The sequence below is a fragment of the Tauraco erythrolophus genome, chromosome 1 (genome assembly GCF_009769465.1).
Source record: "Tauraco erythrolophus isolate bTauEry1 chromosome 1, bTauEry1.pri, whole genome shotgun sequence".
Taxonomy (NCBI): Eukaryota; Metazoa; Chordata; class Aves; order Musophagiformes; family Musophagidae; genus Tauraco; species Tauraco erythrolophus.
In genome coordinates, this window is record NC_141465.1 from 33,347,795 (window position 1) to 33,371,423 (window position 23,629).

General features: G+C 46.4%; 1 protein-coding gene across 1 annotated transcript in view; it reads left to right on the top strand.

Moving 5' to 3' along the window:
• Window positions 1–530: 530 nt before the first annotated feature.
• SIM2 (SIM bHLH transcription factor 2) overlaps window positions 531–23,629 on the top strand; it is a 59,022-nt gene continuing 35,923 nt past the window's right edge. Inside the window, exons 1-4 of the mRNA XM_086632063.1 lie at window positions 531–705; window positions 9,956–10,038; window positions 12,944–13,033; window positions 19,357–19,465. Coding sequence (XP_086488189.1) covers window positions 531–705; window positions 9,956–10,038; window positions 12,944–13,033; window positions 19,357–19,465 — 457 coding nt within the window. The remainder of the gene's footprint in view (window positions 706–9,955; window positions 10,039–12,943; window positions 13,034–19,356; window positions 19,466–23,629) is intronic.

Genomic DNA, 23,629 nt, shown 5'->3' on the forward strand with positions numbered 1-23,629 from the left:
ACCTAATGATTTCTTACGTGGACGCTCTACTTTTAATATTTTTAATTATTATTTTTGGGCGGGGAAGGATTGAGTAGAAGAAATCCTTCAGTGAAGGGAAACCGGTGCTTTGCTCCCCGTTGAGGAGAAGATCCGATTCCAGCTGCAGGCAGAGGACCGTGGTTCGTGTAGGTCTTTCAGTCTCGGATTCGAAGCGGTAGATATTGCAGCCTCAGAGCAGAACTGCCTTCTCCCGAGCGGCTCGCCCGTCGTGGTTGTGGCTCAGAGATCGCCTCCCCTCTCCTCTCACCATTTCTCTTGGTGTTGTTTTTGTTTGGTTGGTTTGGCTTTTTTTTTTTCACTCCCCTTTTCTCCTTTTTTATTCCTCTTTTTTTTTTTTTTTATTTACTATTATTATTAGATTTGATTGGGGGAATTCCCTCCCGCCCTTCCTTAAACGAAAATACTCTGAAGCCGAAATCCATGCCCCCCGCAACTCGGAAGAATCGGGTCTAATATGCCAGTGTCATCTTCGCCTTGCAGTAGTCGCGATGAAGGAAAAATCCAAGAACGCGGCAAAGACTAGACGTGAAAAAGAAAATGGAGAATTCTACGAGCTGGCCAAACTCCTACCCCTGCCCTCAGCCATCACCTCCCAGCTGGACAAGGCGTCCATCATCCGCCTCACCACCAGCTACCTGAAAATGCGAGCCGTCTTCCCCGAAGGTAACCACCCCGGGGGTCGCCGGGAGGGGCCGTCCGCCTGGCCCTCACCGGAGGGATGGGGCAGCGCTTCGACCCCAAAGGTGGTTTGGGAGTGGGGGAAACACATACGAACTCGCATCCCCTCTACGTCCTGGGAGGAAAGGGGTTGTTTGCAGGGGTCCCAGCCCCGGGTAGCAACCGAGAGGAGAGCGGGGGTGGAAAGGAGCCTGCTTGCCTGGGAGAGGAGGCAGCGCTGCGCTGCCCGAAAGCCAAGGCTTGCCGCGGGGGAGGCGTGCGGAGGGCGGGCTGCAAGTAGCAGCTCTGGTCCTGTGAGGCCTAAACACGAAAACAGCTCGTCTCGGCCGCGCGTAGGAAGCCGAGCCCCCCCGAGTGCCGCGTCCAGGGGTGAGGGCTTTGCCGGGACCCCGGCCGGGGGCTGCGCCGGGCTGGCGGCGGAGAGAGGGCAGAGCCATTCGGTTAATTCTCCCCCTCACTTCTCCCTCCTCCTTCGCTGCCGGTTCAGCTCCGTCTGCTCGGAGGGACCGTCCCGAAGAGAACGGGCTCTGCTCGTCGCCGCCGCGCCCGGCGTCTGAGGCGCCGGGAGGCAGCCGCTCCGACCCTCGGGGGAGGCCCCTCGGCACGGCGCTCCTGCCGGTGCCCAGGCATGGCCTGAGGAGGGGAAAAAAAGTCGTGTAGGTGTTATTTTGTTTTGGTTGGAGTTTTCTGGAGGTAGGGAAGGAGACTGGGAATAACGGCGCGGCGGCTTCGCGGACAGACCTTGTCCTGAGGCCGGGGACAGCGGGGAGGGCCAGTCCGAGCCCAGTCTGTCCCTGAGAGGGGCTGAGACCCCACTGCCCCCCGGCCGGGGCAGTGGGGAGCCGAGGACGTGCGGGGCTCTGAGAGTCGGTGGCTCCTGCAGCTCTTCTCGGAGACACGCAGCAACGAGGCCTGACTCCGCTCTCCCCTTCCCCTGGGGTCTCGTAAAAGACAGCCCCCCGGCCATCCTCGCACCTACCCCCCGAGCGCCGAAAGGGCGTACGGCTGGGGCCACTTTGGGTGAGGGGACGCAGCCGGCCGGCACTGGTGGGGAGCCATCGGCCGCCCGTCCTTTCCGTGCCGCCGCTGAGCTGATGGGAGGCGTGAAATGAAACGCTGGTTAGTGTCTGCGGGTGGCTAAATAAAGCCCAGCTCCCCCTTTTGTCATTTGTTTGTGCGTCTCCCTACGTGGGAGGGGGTAGGGAGTGGGTGAAGGAATTAACAAATTGCCGAGTGGAAGGTCTACTCTCCATCGCGGTTTCTAAGCTTTATTAAAAGCCTTCAAATTAAAAAAAAAAAAAAAAAAAAAAAAAAAAAAAAAAAAGGAAAAAAGAACAAAGAAAAAGGGAGTGGGGGCGGAAAAAAAAACCCACTCCCAAACCGAGGAAAGCTTACTGTTATGGCCATCTAATTCAGTAATTTTGAGAGCAAATACTAGCAGTGCTACGGAAAGCCAGGGCTCCTTCAGCGTGCGCTCCCGAAGCACGCCGAGTTAGCGGAGCAAGGGGAAGTGAGGCGCTGCTCCACTGCAATTTCTAGCCATTATCCTCCATCGGGAAATATCCCGATAAGAAATAGCGCGTCGTAATTTCGGGGGACGGCTCGCCGGCCCTTACTGGGGGACATGCCCTCAAATGGCTTTGATTTAGGACAGAAGAAAAGTGGCACGTTTTGAGATGCTGCTGAACGTGTCTCGTGCTTTTCCAGACCTACTGATCCTCAAGAGCAACAAGACGACCCCGAGAGCAGGTTTATACCCGCAGCTCGAGTGTGTTTTATGTGTCTGTCTTCCTTAAACAGGCCGGGCGTGCGCTTCCGCACACTCTGCTTATTAAGAGCAACGTTTAAATGCATACAGCGAATTCCTGATCTTTCATCCTCTTAAGTCCGGATGGAAATACGTTTAAAACCAAAGCTTTGCATCCAGGGATGACAGGCCGGGGGAAAAAACGCCTCCGGTCCTTGAGCCGTGCGCTTAGTGCCTGGGAGGGTGGAGGGCAGAGGGGGGAGCGGAGAGAGGCGGCCGCGGGCAGTGCCCGCTCCCCCGCCGGCTACAGTAGGGCGTTTGGTGCCGGGTGGGGGGGAGACTGTCCCGCGTTGCCCTTCTCTTCCCTTTCCCTCAGGATTTGTGTGTGGAAGGAGAGGAGGGAGGTCCTTCCACCTCCCCCCCCACCCCCCCTACCCGCGTGGTGGTTTCCAGTTGGCTTTACTGAGAGGGGTGTTGGGGAAGCCCAACAGCCGGAGAGGGCTGCCCCTGTACGGCATCTTAAATTCTGTAGGCAGCAAAAGACCTGGGAAAGAGCCCCTTCGAGTGTGCGGGACCCGATGGTTTGGGGGGACCTACGTCCGAGATCCTGCAGCTTGAAATAGAGGTGGGCACGTAACAGGCCCCCTCGCCACCCTCCGGCCTCTGCTCCCGGGGCAGTAGGAGCGGCACCGCCCGCGCTCCCCCGAGAGTCGCCCCCGAATCGGCTGCCGCCGCGGGTCCAGCGCCCCGGGCCGCCCCGACCGCCGTGACCGGCACCGGGGCATCACTCCCGTAAGGCTCAAGGGAGTTTACTTCCAGCCCGCGGTGGCAGGAGGACAGGCCTGAGACACCTCCAGCATGCGTGCTAGGCCCAGGGTAGCTGCAGCCAGCGTGATCAGAAATGTTGTCCAGCTATAAAACTGGCTTCCAGCTCTGTCTAGACTGGAGCAGGAGAGAGAGAGAGAGAGAGAGGGAGAGAGGGCTGTGTTTTTAAAAACTCCCATGGATGACTTCCCCCACCTACTTTACTTCCAGAGCGAGCTGACGCACAGTTTAGACGAAGTTCGAGACCCTCAGCGAGGTGTCTAGTCCCAGCGCTTCGACAGGGCTTGTAAAGGGGTTCAGACAGGTCTGCCCCTGCTCAGCCCGGCCAGGATTTTCCCGAAGATGCACGTTTTGAACTAAACTTACAGATCCCCTGCGGAGGCGCCCGATCAGTCTCAAAGAAGTGAGAGTGAAAGGAGATTTATATTCCAGCTCCTTTCTCCCCTCAAAGTCCAAGCCCTGGAAGGCTCAATTTCGTGCTCCGATATCACAGATTTCGCCGTGTGGTTTTGCTCTGACCTTCAGATTCATGAATTAAAGTCCAGGAGACAGCAACCTACAGCCTCCCCCGCGCTCCCGCTCTGTAAGATAGTCTTCTCTTGTGTTTTGATTTTTTGCCAAGGCATTTATTACTGTAGAACAAAAATACATCACGGGACGACTTCTGTCTTCACTGACAGTATTCTTTTTTTTTTTTCCTAAAAATGAGCAAATGAAAGAAAGAGACACGAGAAGAGATTCCGTTTAAAACCCGCGATTCTCTGCCTCCGATTAGGGCAGACTGGTTAAATTGTGACGTTCTCCCTTCCCCATCCCCAACGCAGTTTACAAAATTGACTATAAAACTGCAGATTTGTGGTTGTTTAAACCGGATGGGAACGAGATAATTAATAAGTGACCCAAAGGATAATTTGCGCTATACAAAATAACTGAATAAAATGACTCAGCGATAGATCCGTATTCCCAGACGCAGACAATAGAAATTACTAGGAGCATAGAGAGTTTTCGATCCCTGTTTAAACCTAGTCGTGACTGTATATTTTAAGAAAATCAAGGCGAATTGCTGCTATTTAATCTACTTCTCATACGCACTCGGAAGAGGTTCATTAATGAATTAATTAAATAAATAAATAAACCCCGAGCTGGCGGCGTGAGTAATCCCTCTACGAAACCGTGCCTCTATTGTAATAACCCCTAATAGTGGCATTAAAGGTCTTACTAAAACAAAAGTGTCATTAGGGTTTCCCTGGAGCTGCGCGGCCGTTCCCAGGCGGCGGGAGCCGGCAGCCCCTCCGTGCGGGGACGGGCGGCGGCGGCGGGCTCGCCCCGGCCTCTCCCGCCCGGCGGGGAAGGAGGGCAGGAAGGAGGGAGGAGGTCACCGCCGTGGTAGCCGCGGCTCTGCCCGGGACCTCGGTGTGTGTCGTGCCCTTCCTTTCGGGCCCGTTGACGTGATCTGGTGTTTTTGGCTCGCCGGGAAGAGCCGGGTTTGGGGTTGTCCGGCTCTTCTAGAGGGCGTTTTTGTCTCTCTCTTTTTTTTTTCTTTTTCGTCTGAGATTTGTCTTTTTTTTTTTTTTTCCTTAAAAAAAAACACACCACAAAAAACACCAAAACACCAAAGTCTTGATCTTTACGTCCGTCGCTCCCATCGCCCAGCCCTCGGCCGCCTTTCCAGCCGGTGAGGCTGAAGCCCGCAGACAGGAGGCGGGCGGGCCCGTCCATCCCCGTCGAAGCTAAGCTAACGCAGCCCTGCTCTTTCCTAAAGCGACCCCGGCGTAAGACCCTCCCGCCCCGAGCAGAGGTTACCTCCGCCGGGGCCGGGGGCTCCCCGCAGACTCCAGACCCGTCCCTGCCCCTCGGACCAGCCTGTCGAGCGGTGCGATCCTGTGTGCCGTCGGGGCTGAGATACCTCGCACCGCGCTGCAGACGAGGTTTTTAGGGTCAGCTCTGCCCATCTCCCAGCTGTCTCCCCCACCTCACGGGCTGACAGGCCACCCCCTCCCCATCCAACCCCGGGCCTCGCCTAAACGAGAGAGTGAAAGCTAGACGGAGGGCAGGGGCCGCCTCCGCCCCGTCCCCGACGGGCGCCGGGGCTGGCAGCTCGCCGTCCTCCCGCCAATTTCCCCGTTGCTCCCCCAGCCGAGGGAGGCAAAACCGCGCTGGGAAAAACCTCCCAGGAGAGGCGGCGCTGAAAATTCCGGCGCTTGTCGTCGACGCAGGTTCCTTGTGAAGGATGGCGATTGAATAACGCGGGGGGACCGTGCGCTCCGGAGGAGCCGGGGAACAATTCAGTAGACACAAAGGAAATACTCCAAGTTACAGGGCAATCCGATACTTAACATACTACACCGCGAAGTAATTCTTTTAGCAGAATCCCAAGCAGAAAAGCTACCGGGCTTTCAGATGTGTGTGTGTGAGAACGCATTTATATATTTGGAGAGCAAAGGTGGGAGTTGTTCCCAAGTATTTCCAGATCTTATTACAGTTTAACTCATCCCCCTCCCTGGAAACTGGGAAACGTTACGAAGTGAACGTTAAGGTGCTTCTGAAAAATAATCAGAGATGTCAAAAGACGGCGGGGCGAAATCGTGCCCGGGTTTGCCGAAAGGAGGGGGCCGCGTTTGTGTGAGAACCCCTACGTCTTTCAGCGCTAAAATAGCGCTTACTTTGGGGTGCTTGTGCAAAACGCCCTCTCTGTCCCTGGGGCGGCGTAGTCGGAGCCGAACCTGCCGCCCGGTGCCCCAGGAGTGGTTGACGGGTACAACTGCGATTAAGGTAGGTTATCACCCTCTTAGCGTTGCCTACCAGGCACGCTGCTGTGCCCGTCCGGCCCTCCCAGCACGGTCCCGGTGTGGATGGGACCAGCGGTCATTACAGACACCAGTAAATGGACGACAAACAAGCAGAGGGGCTCCTCTCATCCATATTTGCCGACGGCGAGATGCCAGGAAAGAGAAGGTTGCGCCTGAGCCCGACGAGTCACCATTCCGGCAAGCAGCGCTTCGCCCTGGCAGCTCCTGCCCGCCGGGGCGGGCTCTACCGCCGAGCCCGGCTCCGGCTTTCGGGGCTCTCTACGCTACCGGCAGCGCCTGCTGCCGCCCCAAGCCGCTGGCTGTAGGCGATCCCCTGCCCTCTAGCACGGCAAAGGGGCTGCACCCCCACGGGTGTCCCCGGCATTTATAGGAAGGATGCGCCAGCTGTTCGATCGGTCGCAGGGAAATCACTCTCTGGGCCAGCGTCGCAGGTAATTCGTGCTGAACTGGGGCAGTTGTAAACCTTTCCTTCCACATGACCCGTCGGGCAGCGCACCGGCTGCACGGTCGTGTCGGAGACCCGGTAGCCTTCCCCGCCCGGAGACCCTTTCCCGGCCGGGGCCACCGCAGCAAACTCCCACCGCGTTTAAGGGATGCAGGAAACGCTCGCTTCTTATCGGCAGCTCTTTTGGCCTCGCTCCAGCCCAGTGAGTGAAAATGTACGTTATTTACTGGCTGGGCAGGAGCACCTCGGCTGAGTCTATTGCATCCATATGTTTACAGGACGTGCGCTGCGCGTTGGCAAATCTCTCGGAAGACAAGTTAACGGGCGTTAGACCTTTATCCGAAAGTAAGGTTTTATTCGTTTCGTTTCCACCTTTAAAGCGATCAACTGGTGCATTAAATGATAAAGTAACTGGTTTTAAAATAATCTTAGGCGAACGCCGGGCTGATCCAACAAACTTTCGCGTTTGATGCGAGTTCGCAATTGCAATACCAATTTAAAATTGCAAAAGGAACGAATCTGCGGAAATGGCTTTCTTTTTTTGTTTGGGCTAGGAAAGAATCTCAAAAACAGTAGAAATTTGGAGGATGCTTTGAAACCGTATCGGAGCAGCCGTGGTTTATAGGAGGGGAGCACATTGCTGCGCACGGATGCGGCAGAGACAAGGTTCGTTCCTGAAGAGCTTCCTTGTGATTGGCTCAAACAGTAAATCTGCTTCGTCGAAAGTTAGCGAACCCTAACTTTGTAGGGTTACAAACCCATGTTTCGAGGTTTGCAATTAGTAAATAGAAATAAGGGCAAGCCGCCAGCACTAGGACTGACTCTGTCATTTACATTTATTGCGGTTTCGGGAGAGACTGCAGGATGTCTTTGCGATTCTAAAACTTTCCTCCCCAAGGGAAGAAGAGTTTCAGCAGAAAGAACATTTTGATGGGTCCCTGGAAGTTTAGGAACCTTCTCCAAACTGCGAATCGGGAAACGGCGGTAGAAAAGTGCGACTTTTCGTTTGGTTCTTCAAAGCAAATTTCCCAATGCGTGGTCAAATCCTTCTCTCCGCGAAGGGAAGGTGCCCTTCCCCTACCCAGAAGAAAGCGCAGCCGCACACCGTGCGCTTCTGTGCCGCAGTTTGGAGGGAGCCGCTGGGGCAGCCGGAGCGACTGACACGGGGCGGGGAGACAGACGCCTCTTCTTGGGGCTGGCCTTGGCTGCTGCTACTGCCTTGCGACGGCGGAAAGGAGGCGTCAGGGCCGGCCAAGGTGCCCGGGGTACCACGCCTGGCGCTGGGAACCGGAGGGTCCTATGTGCTTGCCCGGCGGGAACGGGGCGTGCGGTCAGGCTCCGCTGACACCGGGGCACCGGGAGGAGGCGAAAGTCGGGGAGAAGCACGGCGGGCAGCCGCGCTTCGCTACGCGTCCTCTCCGCTGTTCCGCTTTCCTTCAGGAGGATCCTGACCACGCCAAGGGACGCTCCAAGAGCGGGGAGAAAGGCTCCCATCTCTTCTAGACCAGAGTTACCTGCGGACATTGGGCCAAAGGGTCCGCGGATCCGGGAGGGCTTCAGGCGGGGCTTTTAGAAACACGCTCCTAACCTGGAGCTTAGGGCAGGGCTTTCCTCCTGGGTGCCAGCTTCTCCCTCCGGTAACGGAGCCGAGCGGGGCTCCCGCTGCAGCGGCCTTCGCCCCTGCGAGCTTGCGGCGGGAGGTTTCTTTGAAATCACCTGGTCGGTGACAGAGCACCGGAGGGCAACGCGGCGCAATCTTTCATGGCTGCGCATCAGTTTGCAGCGACGCTGAAGGTTACCCGGGCTGAAGGGCGCAGGGCTGTGCATCCATCGCACGCGTGTGCGCCCACGCGAAAAGCTACAGACGGGACCCCCGGGTTCCCCGGCCGCAGCGAGCCTGGATGCTTGTGGAGTCCGCATCGCCGCGGGCCGGCCGCCAGCACCGCAGAGCTGGCAGCACCGAGCATCCCCGCCTTTCGCCCGACACTGGCCTTTCCACAGCGACTCTTGGCTGCAGGGGAGCTCGGGCAGAAACACCTTTAGAGTCTGATGGCCTCTCAGAAGCTGTGCTGTAGACCATAGGGCTTAAACTTTCTTGTTTCTCCTTTGTCTCCAAAAAGGAGGCATTAAACGGATGCGGTTCCGTCCTTCCCTCCTGCCCTCCATCTGTGCGCTCTTGCGGGCCATGGCACGCTGCAGAGCTTCCCATCAGGTGCCGACACGAGCCTTCAGTTCCTCGGCTGGCACGGGTAGCGGTCTCGGTGCACGCCTTCTGGAGGAGGAAATGAAAAACAAACAAACAAAACAACCCTAGACCAGCCTTCCCCGCCCCAAGCCCGCTACAACACAGCTCCATCAATAACCTTTGGCTGTCGCCAAGGCAGAGCCGGGCAGACGGCTGCCCCCCAGTCCGCCGGGTAGCGCTAGGGCGGAGCGGCGGGGACATGTCGGGCCTGTCGAGTCAGCGGGACCGGAGCTGGGCTGGGGTCGGGCTGGCCGGGGCGGGGAGGGGGGGGGGGGGGCGGGGGGGTGTTGCGGGGCGAAGCTGTGCAATCGCGCCTGCAAATTGTCCAGTCCCGTCCGTGCGCAAGTGAAGACGCCGTCGGGGCAGTTTGTCCCCTATTGAGCTCCCGCCCTCCTTAATATCGTCAGCCCCCTCCCGAGCCGGGACTCGCCTTGGCCAGCGCGGGGGCCATCGGCACCTGCACCCTTTCGCAAGCCACGCAGGAGCCCAGCCCGCCGGCCGGCGGCAGGGACGGAGGGCAGCGGGGCGGGCCACGCCGGGCCGGCCTGCGGCCCGGTGCCAGGGACCGTCCTGCCGCGGGAAGCACGCGTGGCCGGAGCGGTAATTGAGCCAGGCGAATGCCTCGCAGCTCCTAGCGCCTTCCGTGTGGGAACTCCCTGCTGGGAGGCAAGTGCCCTGGGCTGTGCCTGTCAAGGCTGCGGGCAAGCCGGGTGCTCCGCGCCTGCCTCCACGGCGGCTCGTCCCTCGGCACCTCAGTGTGTGGCCGGTCTTCTCTCGTCCCGGCCACGGGGGTAGGGGAGACGGGCACGGTGCTGCTGGCAGGACGGTGCCGTCATGGCTGGCGACGGGAAGAGATTGGGGCAGGCGCTTCCCTGCGTCCCTGGGGGCGCGCTGGAGGGCGGGCGGCTCTCCGAGGAGAGAGAAAACAGGTCCGTGGGGGTGCCCTCGCCGAGATCTCCAGAAAAAGAGCAATTCCCTTCCCACGCGTGTGTGTGTAGAAGGGATTCGTCCTTTCCCACCTCCCGAACCCCCACGTCGCGTCCTGGCGCCCTCCCCGCTGGAGAATGGGGGGTGGAGAGCAAACGGGCTGCGTGTCCCGCCGGGAAGGCCGGGCGGGCCCTGCTCCGCTTCCCGCTTTAACCAGATCCTTCATTCCCTTACAGGTCTGGGCGACGCCTGGGGACAGCCAAGCAGGATAGGGCCCTTGGATAACGTGGCCAAGGAGCTCGGATCCCATTTGCTTCAGGTAGTGGACGCTTTCCTCCTCTCGTACGCGCTGCGCATCGCAAGTCTGGTGTTGGGGTGTTGATCAAACTCCCGCCTCTCCTCCTCCGGCTTTCCCCTGCACCGCCAGAGCAGCCTGGGTGAAGCCTTCATCTTACTCCCGAGCGTCACACTGGCCGGGAGGGGAGAAAAACCCACCAACCAACCACTTCAATGATTTTTTAAAAATTTATTTTCGCCTTTGATATTAGTAGAAGTAACATCTTACCATGGCACTAACCGACTCTCTGCACAGGCAAAGCGGCTCCCAGCCGTAAAAGCGATAATCAGGCGCCCCAGAGCTGCTGGGGATGTCTCGCAGGCAGCTCCTGGCGAGCGGCAACGGGGAGCGCATTTAGGCTGGAGGGGTGCCGGACATGGGGGATCGTCGTTCTCCGCTGGTGACTTGGGAGGGGAAACCTGTGAGGGAGCGCAGGGCTCCCGAGGCGGGGGGTGAACATCTGGATTAGATCTCCCATGGACGTTAGCACCTGAAAATACCGTTGTTCACAATCCCGTTGATCTGCTCTGGAATTCCTCTGAATTCCCCCCTCGTAGGAGAGTTTAGGAAGTCGTAGCTGGGACGTGTGTGCCAGCCGGAGGGGAAAAAAAATAATTACGTTGAGCTCAATTTTTTTTTATATGTGAACTTAATACAGCAAGGGTTTTTCTCCCCCGATTTTAAAGACCTAGTAAACCGTAATCATTTAACGGCCGTTTTTATGGCGGGAGGTTAATTCCTGGTCACAGAGCTGGAGCTGTTTTAACTGTTCGCTCGGGCTGGGGATATAAACCTCAACAGAAATCCTGTTGGGGATCTGTGGCCGCTTCCCCAGGCCGAGTCGCCAGGAGGACTCGCCCGCCTTTGTCCCCGCTAGCCGGTGGCGTTCGGGGCGAGCCCCGGCCGTTGGCCCCGGTGGCCGCCTCTTGTGGCCCCCTCAGGTAGTGGCCCTTCTCCTCGGGCTCGAGCGAGGCGCACCTTGCAAGGGAGGAGAAGAGGCGGCAGGCTGGGCTAGCTGCGAAAGCTGTCCCAGGTCGTCCGACATGGGAAATGCTGCCCACAGTTATTTATCTGTTACCGCGGTCCTGCGAAACACCATCCCTTCCGCTGGAGTTAGAAAGAGAGCGCGCTTTATGCGCCACTGACGGCATATGGTGAGCGGAAGTCGATAAAGTTCAAAATTGTCTCATGTGGAGGTATTTCTAGCCTTGAAAATTTTGTTCTGAGCAGCTGACGTCCTATCAGCTGTTTCAGAATCACTAGGCTACCTAGAAAGTAGATACCCAGTTATGTCATAAAAATCGCCGTTGTTACACTTGCTCCTCCTCCTCCCTGTTAGCTATTTCACATTTTGTCTGGCATTAAATGAACTTAAGTAACATCACATGCTAATCACCTGTAATACTCATTTTACAGTTCAGTTATTTTTGAATCACGAATGCTTAAAGCTTTAGTAAACCCACATTTACACTAAACTTTTCTGAAATGTTCTTAGGCTGAAACCTTACATGTGAAGATTCAGCTTCAATACGATTTTCTGTATAGGAAAGTTGAACAGCTACTGCACTATATAATGCAGTAATGGAAGCACTGACACGGTTTTAGTTATGATACTGGGTAAGGCAGTTTCAAGACGACAGCATTTAAAAGCAAAGTTATGGCTAAGGGTGCAATAATTTATTTCCCATTATAATACTTCTACAAAATTTAATTTATGTTCCAAAAAAGAAAAAAAAAGTAGAGGCAAACAGTAATCTGGTTTCAATTACATGCTGCAGAATTGTTAGTAGGCCAGAGAATAATTTGGAATATTTTCTTATTCGGGTAGTACTGTAAGAGCCTGAAACATAAAGGATTTTACAGCTTCTTTCCTGGTTCAGTAACTTAAAAGGTGAATTACAATAGGTGTTTGCTTTATTTGTGTACTGTAAAAAATTATTTTTCTCTTCCAAATATATTTTCTGATTATTTTCATATGTATGTGTTGATCAAATCTTCTAAAATTGGTTAGGGATAACAGATACTTTTTGTCTGAGGTTATCAGATACTTTTGAAAAAATGCCTCAAATCGGGCACTGAAGAATCAAGATACCCCAAACTGATAGTTTGTATGTCCAAATCATGGTTGATTTTGGCTAACCTGTATCATTTGCATCATATAATTTTTTCTCATGTGAATGATATATGACTAAATTAAACTTCAGTTTTTACTCACGCAAATAATATTTACCTTCCAGTCAATATCCTGCCAATAAGAATTTGTAGGATTGGATCTCAGGTTTGCGTTGTGTATTACCATTAGTTGAAATTCACAGGCTGTAGGGATATAGCTTAATGAGCACAAATATCGCTCTTCAAGTGTGACGAAGTTTTGAATGCTGATTTATTTTACTTTTTCTAAGTTTGCATAGTTACATAGCAGACAACCTTCTGTTCAGACAGACTTTATTAAAAATATAGTCAAAGAAATTTAAAGCGTTGCTTATGTTATCATTAAATATATTGCAAATAGCGGTAAGCTGTGTCTGCCAATTATACCATAAAAAATGACTTGCCTAGTACTAGACTTTCCCCTAAGTACCACATAGCTCAGGATTTGTACTAAGTACTAAAATAACCAGAATCAACAGGAGAACGTTAACTTAAAGTGAAGCAATAAAGCTAGCATCTGTAGGGGGAATGAATTGGATTTCACAACGGGTGTGTGTGTGATAGAGCTTGTAGGAACAGCATCGGATAAAGGTTTCTGTTCCTTAAATTTTGCTGCTATTTGCTGCTGTTGAAGTTGGATAGCAATCTTCCTCCAGAAGAGTCCAACAATTTGTTCACTGTAAACGGTGTAAACAGAGTGCTTGCTTTTTTTACACTACGTATTTTTCTTTTTCAGACTTTGGATGGCTTTGTTTTCGTGGTGGCATCAGATGGCAAAATAATGTACATCTCAGAAACAGCATCTGTACATCTTGGCTTATCTCAGGTATGAGTGATTTCTTCTGTCCATCTGTTAAATAGAGATGCTAGATTTGGAACCTAACACTGGTATCGTGCCATGTAAACAGCTTCATTGTTTTTTAGGGGTATTTGAAGCGTTGACTTTGTTCTCTGACGAAAGGCCTTACTTAAATATTCAAGTTTCCTTTACTTACAACCACATCGTGACTGTCTTTATATCTTTGCTTGTTCATTGTATTTACTCCTCATTACCTTTAAGAAGGGTAATAAATAATATGATATTGCAAATTTCAGATACATACAGAGCTTGAAACCCAAACCTATTGCCTGTGTGGTAATGTTATACATGTGAAATAAAGTTTAGAATTCGAGTCTATATGCTTTAGATTGTGTAAGATATTGAGACTTGCTATGAAATAGAGAGGAAATCTGATGTGGAACATGAGTTTTATGGCAAATGTGCTTTAGGAAAAAAAGAAAAGGGGGGCAGATTTATGAGTGTTCACATGGAATTCAGGGTAGTTTTTCCTGAGTTTTTCCAGCTCAGTGGTCTTTTCAGTAAAGCGTTTTATATGGTTGTGATAGAACTCATAAAACTCAGTTTACTACTGTTCTGCACAAGAAGTATAAGGGGGTTTTATTGTTGTTTTTTTTTCTTAGAAGGACATTTCTAATTTTTTGCCTTCTTGGGATAGGCATGAGGGCAAATAGCCTGAATTTATTGTAGAGTGCAAGTTTCCATACCTTTGTGTGTAAATGTATTACACAAATTTGTTGGTAGCACCTGACGTAAAGTTTGCCAAAGTCCAATAGAAAAACTCCTAATTAAAATCACTGGGCCCTGAATAAGACTTGCAAGGAACAGAAGTGTTTCTTCAGAACCAGACCAGTTGCAGCTCAAACACTTCATAGAGTTAAATAAAGTGAAATACAGACTTAATAGCAGAGGGAAAAAGAATGACTAGATGAAGGTGAGAGAGATGTTCTGAAAATGTCTGGGGAATATGCCCTGTGGCTGCTCCAATAAACAGAGAAGGGGCTGATTTGTGGAGATTATATGTGTACTCTGGTAGCAAGTAATATTTTTGACTGAAAAACTGTGAAGTTTTTTGGATGTGTGTTTATAGTAGTGATATCAGAATTAATAGCTGTGAGAAAAAAAATTGAACTCTAAATAGCTAGAAAGAGCAAGGATATAATCTCATAAACACCACTTCTAAATCCAAAGGCAACTATAATCCTTGTTTTTGTAAGCTCTTTCAGAAGAAGTTATTTTGAGAATTAATATTCAGTGTGGATACTTTTTTTCTGCCAACTTTTAAAAGTGTGTCCAGGGAACGTTCTCGGTTCAAGCAGTTTGTTCATTTGAGTCTGTTACAGTATAGAATTAGTTGTTTCATAACATTTAATACATGTTCAAATTACTTTAAATATTGTTTTGGTTTAGAATAAACTTTCCTAGAGAATGACCATATTTTTTACTCCAAATTGACAGACTTACTAAAAGTTTTTCTTGCCTTAACTTTTTGAAAAGACCGACCCACAATGTTGCTGACTGCTTAAATAGATTCATTTAGTAAGTACCATTATTCCAAAGCACTGAGTGTTCCCATCTGTCCTTGCTGAAGTAGAGTCTCATTGTCCTGTGCTGCTTGCTGTTTGATAAGTGCTAACTGATCTTCCAGGTTTTGTCCAGAAATTGTTTCTTTCTTTTCTTTCTTTTTGAGGAGTGTCAAGTCATCAGATCTTGTAGGTCTTAGTATTATCCGGTCATCTGGTGAAATTAAAGAACTACAGGATCAGTAGGACACTAAATAGATTTTGCCACGTTCAAGAAAAGGGGACTGAAAGTGTCATACAGGCTTTAGTCATATTTAGCCCTCATGCCCTTATGGCCGTCTGCACAGACTGAATTCCACATGCATTGCACAGGAAAATATCTATAAACTCTTAGTGCAAGAGGTGCCGAGGAAAACCAGGGGTTTTGGTCATATTGTTTATTGAAGTCAGTTTAATAAGCAAAATTACAAATATTTTGCTTTAGCAGAGATTTGTAAATGAATGGACTGTGCCCTTAAACTCCCAGAAAGTTATAGACCAGAGAGGACAGAGGGATGTGAAATCTAAGGGCATGTTTTAGGCTTTCAAAGCACTAAGTGCTCCAACAGTTTCACAGCGCACCAGTTTTTTAATTTATAAATACAAAATTCCAGCTAAACAAGGCAGTGATTTTCCCCCTCTTTCCTCATACTGTTTTATCATCTAATCTGTTCTCGGTATTTCTCGATGTTCTATTTTTGAAGGGACAATTTTGCTTGAAGAGTACTATTATTAATACTAGGCTACTCCTGCGTACTAGGATATTAATACATTAACACTAGGATATTCCTGTAAGCTTCCCAGGGCTCTAAATGAGTTCTTGTTCCTACCTCTCTGGAAATCACTGGGAATTTTGCCACTGACATCAACAAGAATGAGATTGGTCTGTAGAAGCAAATTCTGCAAGTCTCCCTCACCCACACTATATTTTCAACAAGTGCTCTTATAGAGCTCCAGCCAACACAAGCTGAGGCCAGAGTGGTGATGATTGAAGAAAATCTTTTAGAGTGTGCATAGAAAGGCTTTTTTATTAAATAATTTCACAATTAACTAGTCCACACATCAATTTCCAGTTAAAGTGCAATTTGTTTAAAAATATATATTTAAACTAAATAGAAAGTACATTAAAAAATATTTTTCAGGCTATTCTTGGAGGCCTTCTTACAGCAGCCTTGATCTTCTAGTTGATCTTGAGTTTAACTTCAGCAGAAAGAAATTAGAGCTTCTGAATAACCCTTCACTGGCTGATGTAGTTAAGCTAGTTTAAAACTTAGAAACAACATTAAGGATTGTTTTTCAGCACTACTTCACTCCTGTCTGCAATGTCAGAGAATCAGAAATAATATTTCTGAAAGGCCTACATTTTCATTTGTGGATCTATCACTTAATTTGTGGCTTTGGATTTTGATCTGCCTTTGCTCTCAACTAACAGTAAATACTGTAAATACTGATGATTAGGACCCTCTCCTCTATCTAATTTCAGTTGGCCTCAGACCACTGTTGAACTGACTTGTACTAGCCAAGAGAGCCAATTCCTTGCCTCTTTTTTTCCATGGATAACAAATAGGTTCAAATTGGCCAATATTTTTTCCTCTTGGAGTCCAAAGACACAGAACAGAAAGGAAAATCCTCTTGGGAAATGATGGTGATTTTTTTTTTAAATTATTTTTTTTAAATTATTTTTATTTTAATTTGTTTTTTAAAAAATTTATTTTGAAAGTCTGAAGCCTATTCCAGCTATTTTCTGAGTCTATGAGGGAGCCAAGCTTATCTTTGACTTTGGATAAGTTTTGAAATATTTAACCACAAACATCTGAACTTTTCCAGGAGTTTATTTTACTTTCATCAAATAAGTATATGAAGGGCAAAACATGTAATTATTTGCTCTAGAATCCATCTGCTTAGTCTTCTGTGTTTATTATGAATCATTTCTTGGTAGGAAAAAAATGTGCAGCTGAGTTACACATAAAAAACCTCTTAGTAGGAAACGACGATATTTGGTAGTAAGCAGGTATTTACAGATATTAAAATGCTGCATGGAGGAAGCTGGTTTAATAAGCCTGAGGCATGGGATTTTAGAAGGTTTATGAATTGAACCATATAATTTATTTTTTTTAAGTTTTCAGTGTTTCATTGTAGGCTTTAAAATAGCATGCATGCACTATGCATAGCAGGAGACTGTGGTCAGTTTCAAAATTATGTATACTTATTTTGGTTATTCGACTCTTACATAGCCCCCATCTCTTTGCTGACGGCTTTATGTTTCCACTTGCATTTTTACAGTCAATTTTGGTTTCGGTGTTGTGTGTTCACCTCCTGCTGATTTTGCTGGGGTTGCAAATGCATACATCAGAGTAGAAAATATTCCTATGTGTATAACAAGAAAAAATAGTCGTTAGTTTGACAAAGCACTTTAGTTTTGAATTTTAAATATAAGACCTGGGATATAAATTACAGGTTGAATAAAACTGTGACCTTGAATCCAGTCCTACGAATCCTATGAACAAACGTGTATTTCTGTGAGTAGTCCTTTTGAAATAGGTAGTGACTTTTGGAAATGCAAGAGATACCCATGAGTTACACTTTGTAAGAGAGCAGATGCATGTTGATGTGGTTATGATTATACTCAGTAACAGCAGAGATGAAACAAGATCTTTTGGATTACTACAGCTGATGTTGCTAGTCAGGTTGGTTGGTGGTGTTTTGTAAGAAGGTCTTTATAGCGAAAGGAGAGATTGTTAGCACATAGAAACCCATGAATGATTTTTTTTTTTTTTGAAAGTTGTATTATCTCATGCAATTGTTTTAATTTCAAAGGCAAAACATACTCTTCAGCAAAATTACTATTAACCAAAGACAAAACAATAAGAACAGGGTCATAAATGATACTCTTTTTAGTTCAAACACTGATCACAGCTGTGCATTTTTGCAATGACAATTTTTTTTAATGTTCTGGTTTACTAAGTGTGTAGGCCAATGAAATCTCCATCACCAGAAGAATTACTAGATTTTTTAAAAATCGGTTTTATGTGTCTGTAGGTGATTATAATATTTATGGAGCAATAGCTATGGACATTTACAATATGCTTTTCCCCATGTAATTAAAACCAAACAGAAGCATTCAGAAGCATGACTCACAGTGAGACTGTATATTCTCCTTCCTCCTCCACCACTAAAGCTTGAATATGGGTTGTTACTATAACAGGTCCTCACCTGTTACACTCTTGAGAAGGAACAGCCAGTGCTTTTTAAGGAGAACTTTCAGAGGAAATTACATAAATGAAGCAACGTAGATAATCCCTTTTCCCTTCCCTTCCCTTCCCTTCCCTTCCCTTCCCTTCCCTTCCCTTCCCTTCCCTTCCCTTCCCTTCCCTTCCCTTCCCTTCCCTTCTCTTCTTGTTCTCTCCCTTTTTTCTTTCTCTCTGTCTCTTTCTTCACTCCTTTTTTCTCTCTTTTTCTCTCTCTCTCCCCATCTGTCCTTTCTTTTTTTCTCTTTCTTTCTCTCATTTTTTCCTTATTCAGTGAACTTTTATTCTGGTTAGAATATCAAATCAGTGCTGGTGGTTTTGCTATTGCAGGGAGGGGTTGTTGGAAAGAAGCAGTGGGGAATAGATGGCTAGGAAAAAAGTTAGTTTGCATAGTCTTGGGAAGAGACATTCCATGAATAATGCAGAAATGCAACGATGAGAAAAATTTTCGGAAAAAGATTGCTTTGTAGGGTAGACAACTTCATTTATTCCAAAGAAAAGGCAACTCACACATCTTAGCAAACCAGTAGGATTGGCTCAGAAGAATAGGTTAAATTACTTCACCTCTCAGCTGTCTCTGATCTTGGGGGCCCAAGGCACATCAGGCCACGCTGAACAATTGGGCAGCCTGACACTAATTTAAAACACAGGCTCAAAGTATTGGTTCACTCCTTAAATCAATTACCGCATCTATCAGGAGACTTTTGTTGGTGAGTTTTATACGTGGCAAATAGAGTTAGCAAAAAGGACATACGGTGCACGACATTCTTTTTTATTTTTTTTTTTTTTTGTGCAACAGTTATTAGGGATACAACAGTGGGGAAGACATAAATACATTCTTGTGTGAGTAAAGTTCAAGTGAGAAGAGGGAATTCACAGAGATTTTAGATCTAGTCTCTACTGTGCATGTTTACTTAAAGCAGCGAAGGCTCAATCCAGAGCCCATGAAAACCTATGGAAGTCTGACTTTTGAATTCACTAGCTACTGTTCTGAGCACTTCACACTGCTGTGGATTGAGTCTGGTGGATCATCTCTAAAAAGACACGAAGGAATTGTGTAAGTCTAGGGCTTTGGTTCTGAATGCAGGTAATAGTTTCTGGGAACCTGTAGAAACATTTTATTTTCTTGGATATCTGTCTTCTTGAGAGACATTAATACAGTTCACAGAGATTTTATCCCATTTTGTGGCAATCTAACATTTCTACAACTGCTCTAGTTTATCACTTCATTTGCCAGCTCCCTCTAACAGAAGCTTTTCTGTATCTGGATCATCACCAGAAATTCCCACAAAAGTCCCTATAATATTAGTTACTGCTGAAGAAGGAATTAATTCACTTTAATAGGTATAATTTCAAACACAGTTTTGATGTGTTCAATTTATGTTTTAAAAATGGTGTGTAGTTACTCAGATGCAGTGTATGTAGGTTACTTAAGAGCACTTTTAGGATAGGAAAAAAATAGCCAGCTGCACTGCCTCATGTGTTACATGTCTCTTCACAGGTGGAGCTTACTGGTAATAGCATTTATGAGTACATACATCCTTCCGATCATGATGAGATGACAGCTGTTCTTTCTGCTCACCAGCCTCTTCATCCTCACCTCTTACAAGGTACTTGTGTGATCTGTGATCAAACCACCACTGAAAAATTAAAAAAAATAACAACTCTAGGCTGAAATGTGACATGTTCATATTTATCCAGTATGAAGCTATGTATGCGAATGGAGGAGGAGCGTGAAATTGAAACCGTGACCCAGGATATTGGTTTGTTGTAGTAAAGGAAATAAGGTATTTTAAATTAAACAATGCTTTTCATGCCATTGAGTCCGTGCAGTTTTAACAGGTTTTTAGATTTTGCCCAGTGGCCGTTTCATCTCTAGCCAGACCTAATACCCTTCGCTGTAGAAAGAGCAAAAATGGGTTTTGTAAATGACCTGCATTTAGAAACTCTTATAAAGAAAGTGATGTCTCCAGGAAAAGAATGTCCTCTTGCCTTGATACTGGGTCACCGATTCTCCAAGCCCCTCCACACATCCTGTTCAGGTGCTGCAGATGATTCACCCATGTGTACCCATATAGCATTATGCTAAGCTGGATGGAGTGTCAGGAAAGACAGCAGAACTCTGATTATGTGAACACCTGGATCAGACTGTCCATCTTGGCTGTGCTCAGATACCACACAGAAATGTTAACACGATCCTTTGTGTATTAAGTTGTTAGTTTAGTGTTGTAACTGCTATATAACTCACAAAGATATGCTCATCTTTGCACCATCTTCTTCAGTAGCTTTTGTTTCCTTGGAGGCAATTCTTTGAACATTAAAATATCAGAAATAATCTGTCTCTGTCATGTACATATTTCATAATTTCTTAATCAGTTGGAGCTCACATCCTGCTGGATTTTACTGGACTTCTTAAGAGACTGCTCCTAAAAGCATGAGGAGCTTTGGGTTCACAGAACAACTCTGTTTAGGATCAGGCATTTTTTTCACAGTTCTGGTGCCTGTGCATTTTCTGTACTTGGTGATCTCACTGCAGTTCCGACCGCTGTGATTCCATCAGTACAGAACCATATACTCTCTGCATGCAGGGAAGTTTAGTGTGCCTGGAAGCATATTTACTGCTCTGAGTGTTATAAATGGAAGAATTATCTTAGCTCCTTCTCTTGTCTTCCTTCCCAAACAGGTTGTCTTGTGTACCCCTTAGTGTCTTGAAAAACAATTTCTTTTATCTTGGACTCTTCTGATTCTAGTTGTTACTTGACTATTTCATAATTTGTTCATTTCTCTGCCAGGGAATTATTTTTAAAATGTTGACATTTTTTAAAAAAACAACATAATTTTTTTCCTTTTTCCTACCATACTGATAAGCAGAGGAGATACCTCTGGTATAAATCCATGACTCTTCATGCAGTTCTGCTGGTATCCAGAACTGGTAGTAAGATATTTTTATGCCACTGTCTTGCCAATGGCAGTAGCCTCCTGTTTTTGTTATAATATTTCATTTTAAATTTGTTAGTTGGGTGATTTTTGCAAACATAAAGTCATGGGCAATTGATTAGAATTAATTTCTATGTCAAACGTTCTTCCTGTTCTCTGTTTAGTATCATGACTCTGGTTTATCAGAAGGAGTGAGACAGCACACTAGTACTGCAGTTCTGGAAGTTGTTTTTTTTTGGTTCAGAAGTAGGTACTGCCTGTTTCTTGCTTACATTTAAATGTCTCTGAATGCTCTTCTTGCCTGTTAGCATTTGTTTTCTGAAACAATCAGGTCCCTCTCATTTTGGTTACTTATGGTCAATTTCCTTAACAAATTCACCTCACCATGAAGTGTAATTCTGTTCTGTTCTGGTTGTGTTTGAAAAGACTTTGCACACAATTGGAACTGTTAATTTCATTTTACTTGCAGTCTGAAATTCTGCTGATGGTATAATTAGCCCCAGATATATGCCTCATTCTCTGTAGCTTTCTTTGCCTCCTTCAACATAGATGCTGTTTGTTATCATCAAGCTCTGGTTTCTCAATAGCACAAAGGTAAAGGAAAATTTACTTTGAAATGTGATCCATTTACATATGTTTTGTTTCGTGTAAAATTTTGTGTAGCAGAGGAAATTGATAAAAAACTCAGAATAACAGCATCTTACTTGGATTCCTAGACTTGGCGAAGATAAATAAAGAAATTAAGCTGTGTTCTGGTTTGTATAGGGACTATTTTATACAAATCTTACTTCTCTATGTCTCTTCCCTATAAAATACATGAAGCCGGTGTATTAAAATAGCCAGAATTCATAGCTAAATCTTTTTAAAATGAACAGAGTGACCAAATATTTATTTATATTTGTCTTCCCTGTGCCAGTAGCTCCCTTTTCTGCAGTGTATACATTTAATCTTGAGATATAACCTGAAATTACCTGGCCCACAGGAATCAAAGCAGGTTTCCTATTTTTCTTCAGTGAAGCCCTGAAACCTATTTAATAAGTGACAGGAATGAAACAACTTCTGTCTGTATTTTAGTGTATATCTTGAATATTTAAATAAAACATGGAGTTCTACAAATAATTTAGTACACAGGGAAGTTGAGTGAAAGTGGCTTTATTTTGTGATAAAAAGGAAAACAGACTTTTTAAAGAGGATTTTTTTGTAATTTCAGTTTGATTTTATCTCTTTTAATCTTTTAAACCACAGCTGAATCATCAAGTCACTGGGTTGAATAAAAACTTTCCTTTTATAACTTTTTTGTAGTATAGAACTCTCTAGTCTGTGGTATTATTTAGGAGTAAAATCAATATTGCACTGCAGACGCAGACGTTCATAACAAATTGACAGCTTGGTTCATGTAACTTTACTTGCTCAAGGTGTGTTCTTCAGCTAATTCTCAGATACGTATATATATTTTGAATTGTTTTAAGTTTACCCAGGACTTCCTAATGTTTCAGGTAGAACAAAGTGTATCTTCAAACGTAGAGGGTAGATAACTTCATTTTTTTAAAAAGACAGTGAAAATTCTTAAATAATCACATACTTCCAGAATCTAGGACTTCATAGTAATATTAAATGTAATAAAACTTGGGAAAATGGATGTTGGTGAAAAAGCTGTTGCGTCATGACTCTTTAGATAAGTCCAATGTGCTGCTAGAACAAGTAATGGCAAGGAAAGATTTTGGGGAAAGAAACTGGAAGGCAGCAACTCTGAGAAGTATTTAAAGGTCATAAAAGACAAACAGCTTGGTGTGAGCTCCTGTTGTGATGCTATGGAAAAAAGAGGTAATGGAAAATCCGTGTGTATAGAAGCAGGGGAATAGTGAACAGGAATAACAAGGATGAATAATTATATTCTTTGTACAGTATTAACTAAATGGACACTGAATTTTTCTGTATAACTCTGTTGTCCATTTGAGAAAAAAATGGCAAATTGAAGAAAGTACAGAAGAAAGCCACAAAAATGATTGAAGGACCAGAAAGGCTTATAATGAGAGATGAAAGAACATAATTTGTTTGGTTTATCAAAAACGAAGATTGAGAGGTGACTTGATTACTGTGTGTGCATACTTTCAAAGGAAGGAAACACTGGGAACTAAAGGACAATTTTAGAAGAAAAAACATATCAAGGACCAATGCCTGTGAACTGAAGCCACAAAAGCTCAAATTAGAATAATGCTTACATTTGTGACTAGGAGTTTGATTAACCACAGGAACAAAATACTGAGGGAAGCAGTGGTTTCTTCCTCTTTTGATGTCTTCAGATCAAGGCTGTATGTCTTTATAGAAGATACACTTTAGGCAAACAGAAGTTACTGAGATCAGCACAGGAGTAACTGACTGAAGTTTAATGAACTGCAATGTACAGGTTAGACCTATGATCTAATGCTCCTTTCTGGCCTTTAAAGTCTATAAGCTATGACTCAATGAAAGCCATAAGCCTGATGATCTGTGGAGGCTTTAGAGAATTTCAGCTTTAACTTACAAAGTCTTTAAGTTGCCTTTTTACTTGCATGACCAGCATTGAAATGTAAAGCAATATGTACTGATCCCATGCTATGAAAGAAGCCAACAGCTGGACTCTCTTTTTGAGGGTGGCTGGGGTGGGGAAAAATAATACTCTCTCTCACATACACATTAGAGGTAGGGTATACGTCAGCAAACCACCTCACATGAGTCTTTAGGCCAACCTTGCACCAGTTGCAACAAAACGAATCCATTATATTCTACTGGGATGGCATAGCAGAAAAAGGAAAAAGAAAAAAAGAAAAAAGATAATAATTTGATGTCTTTCCCAA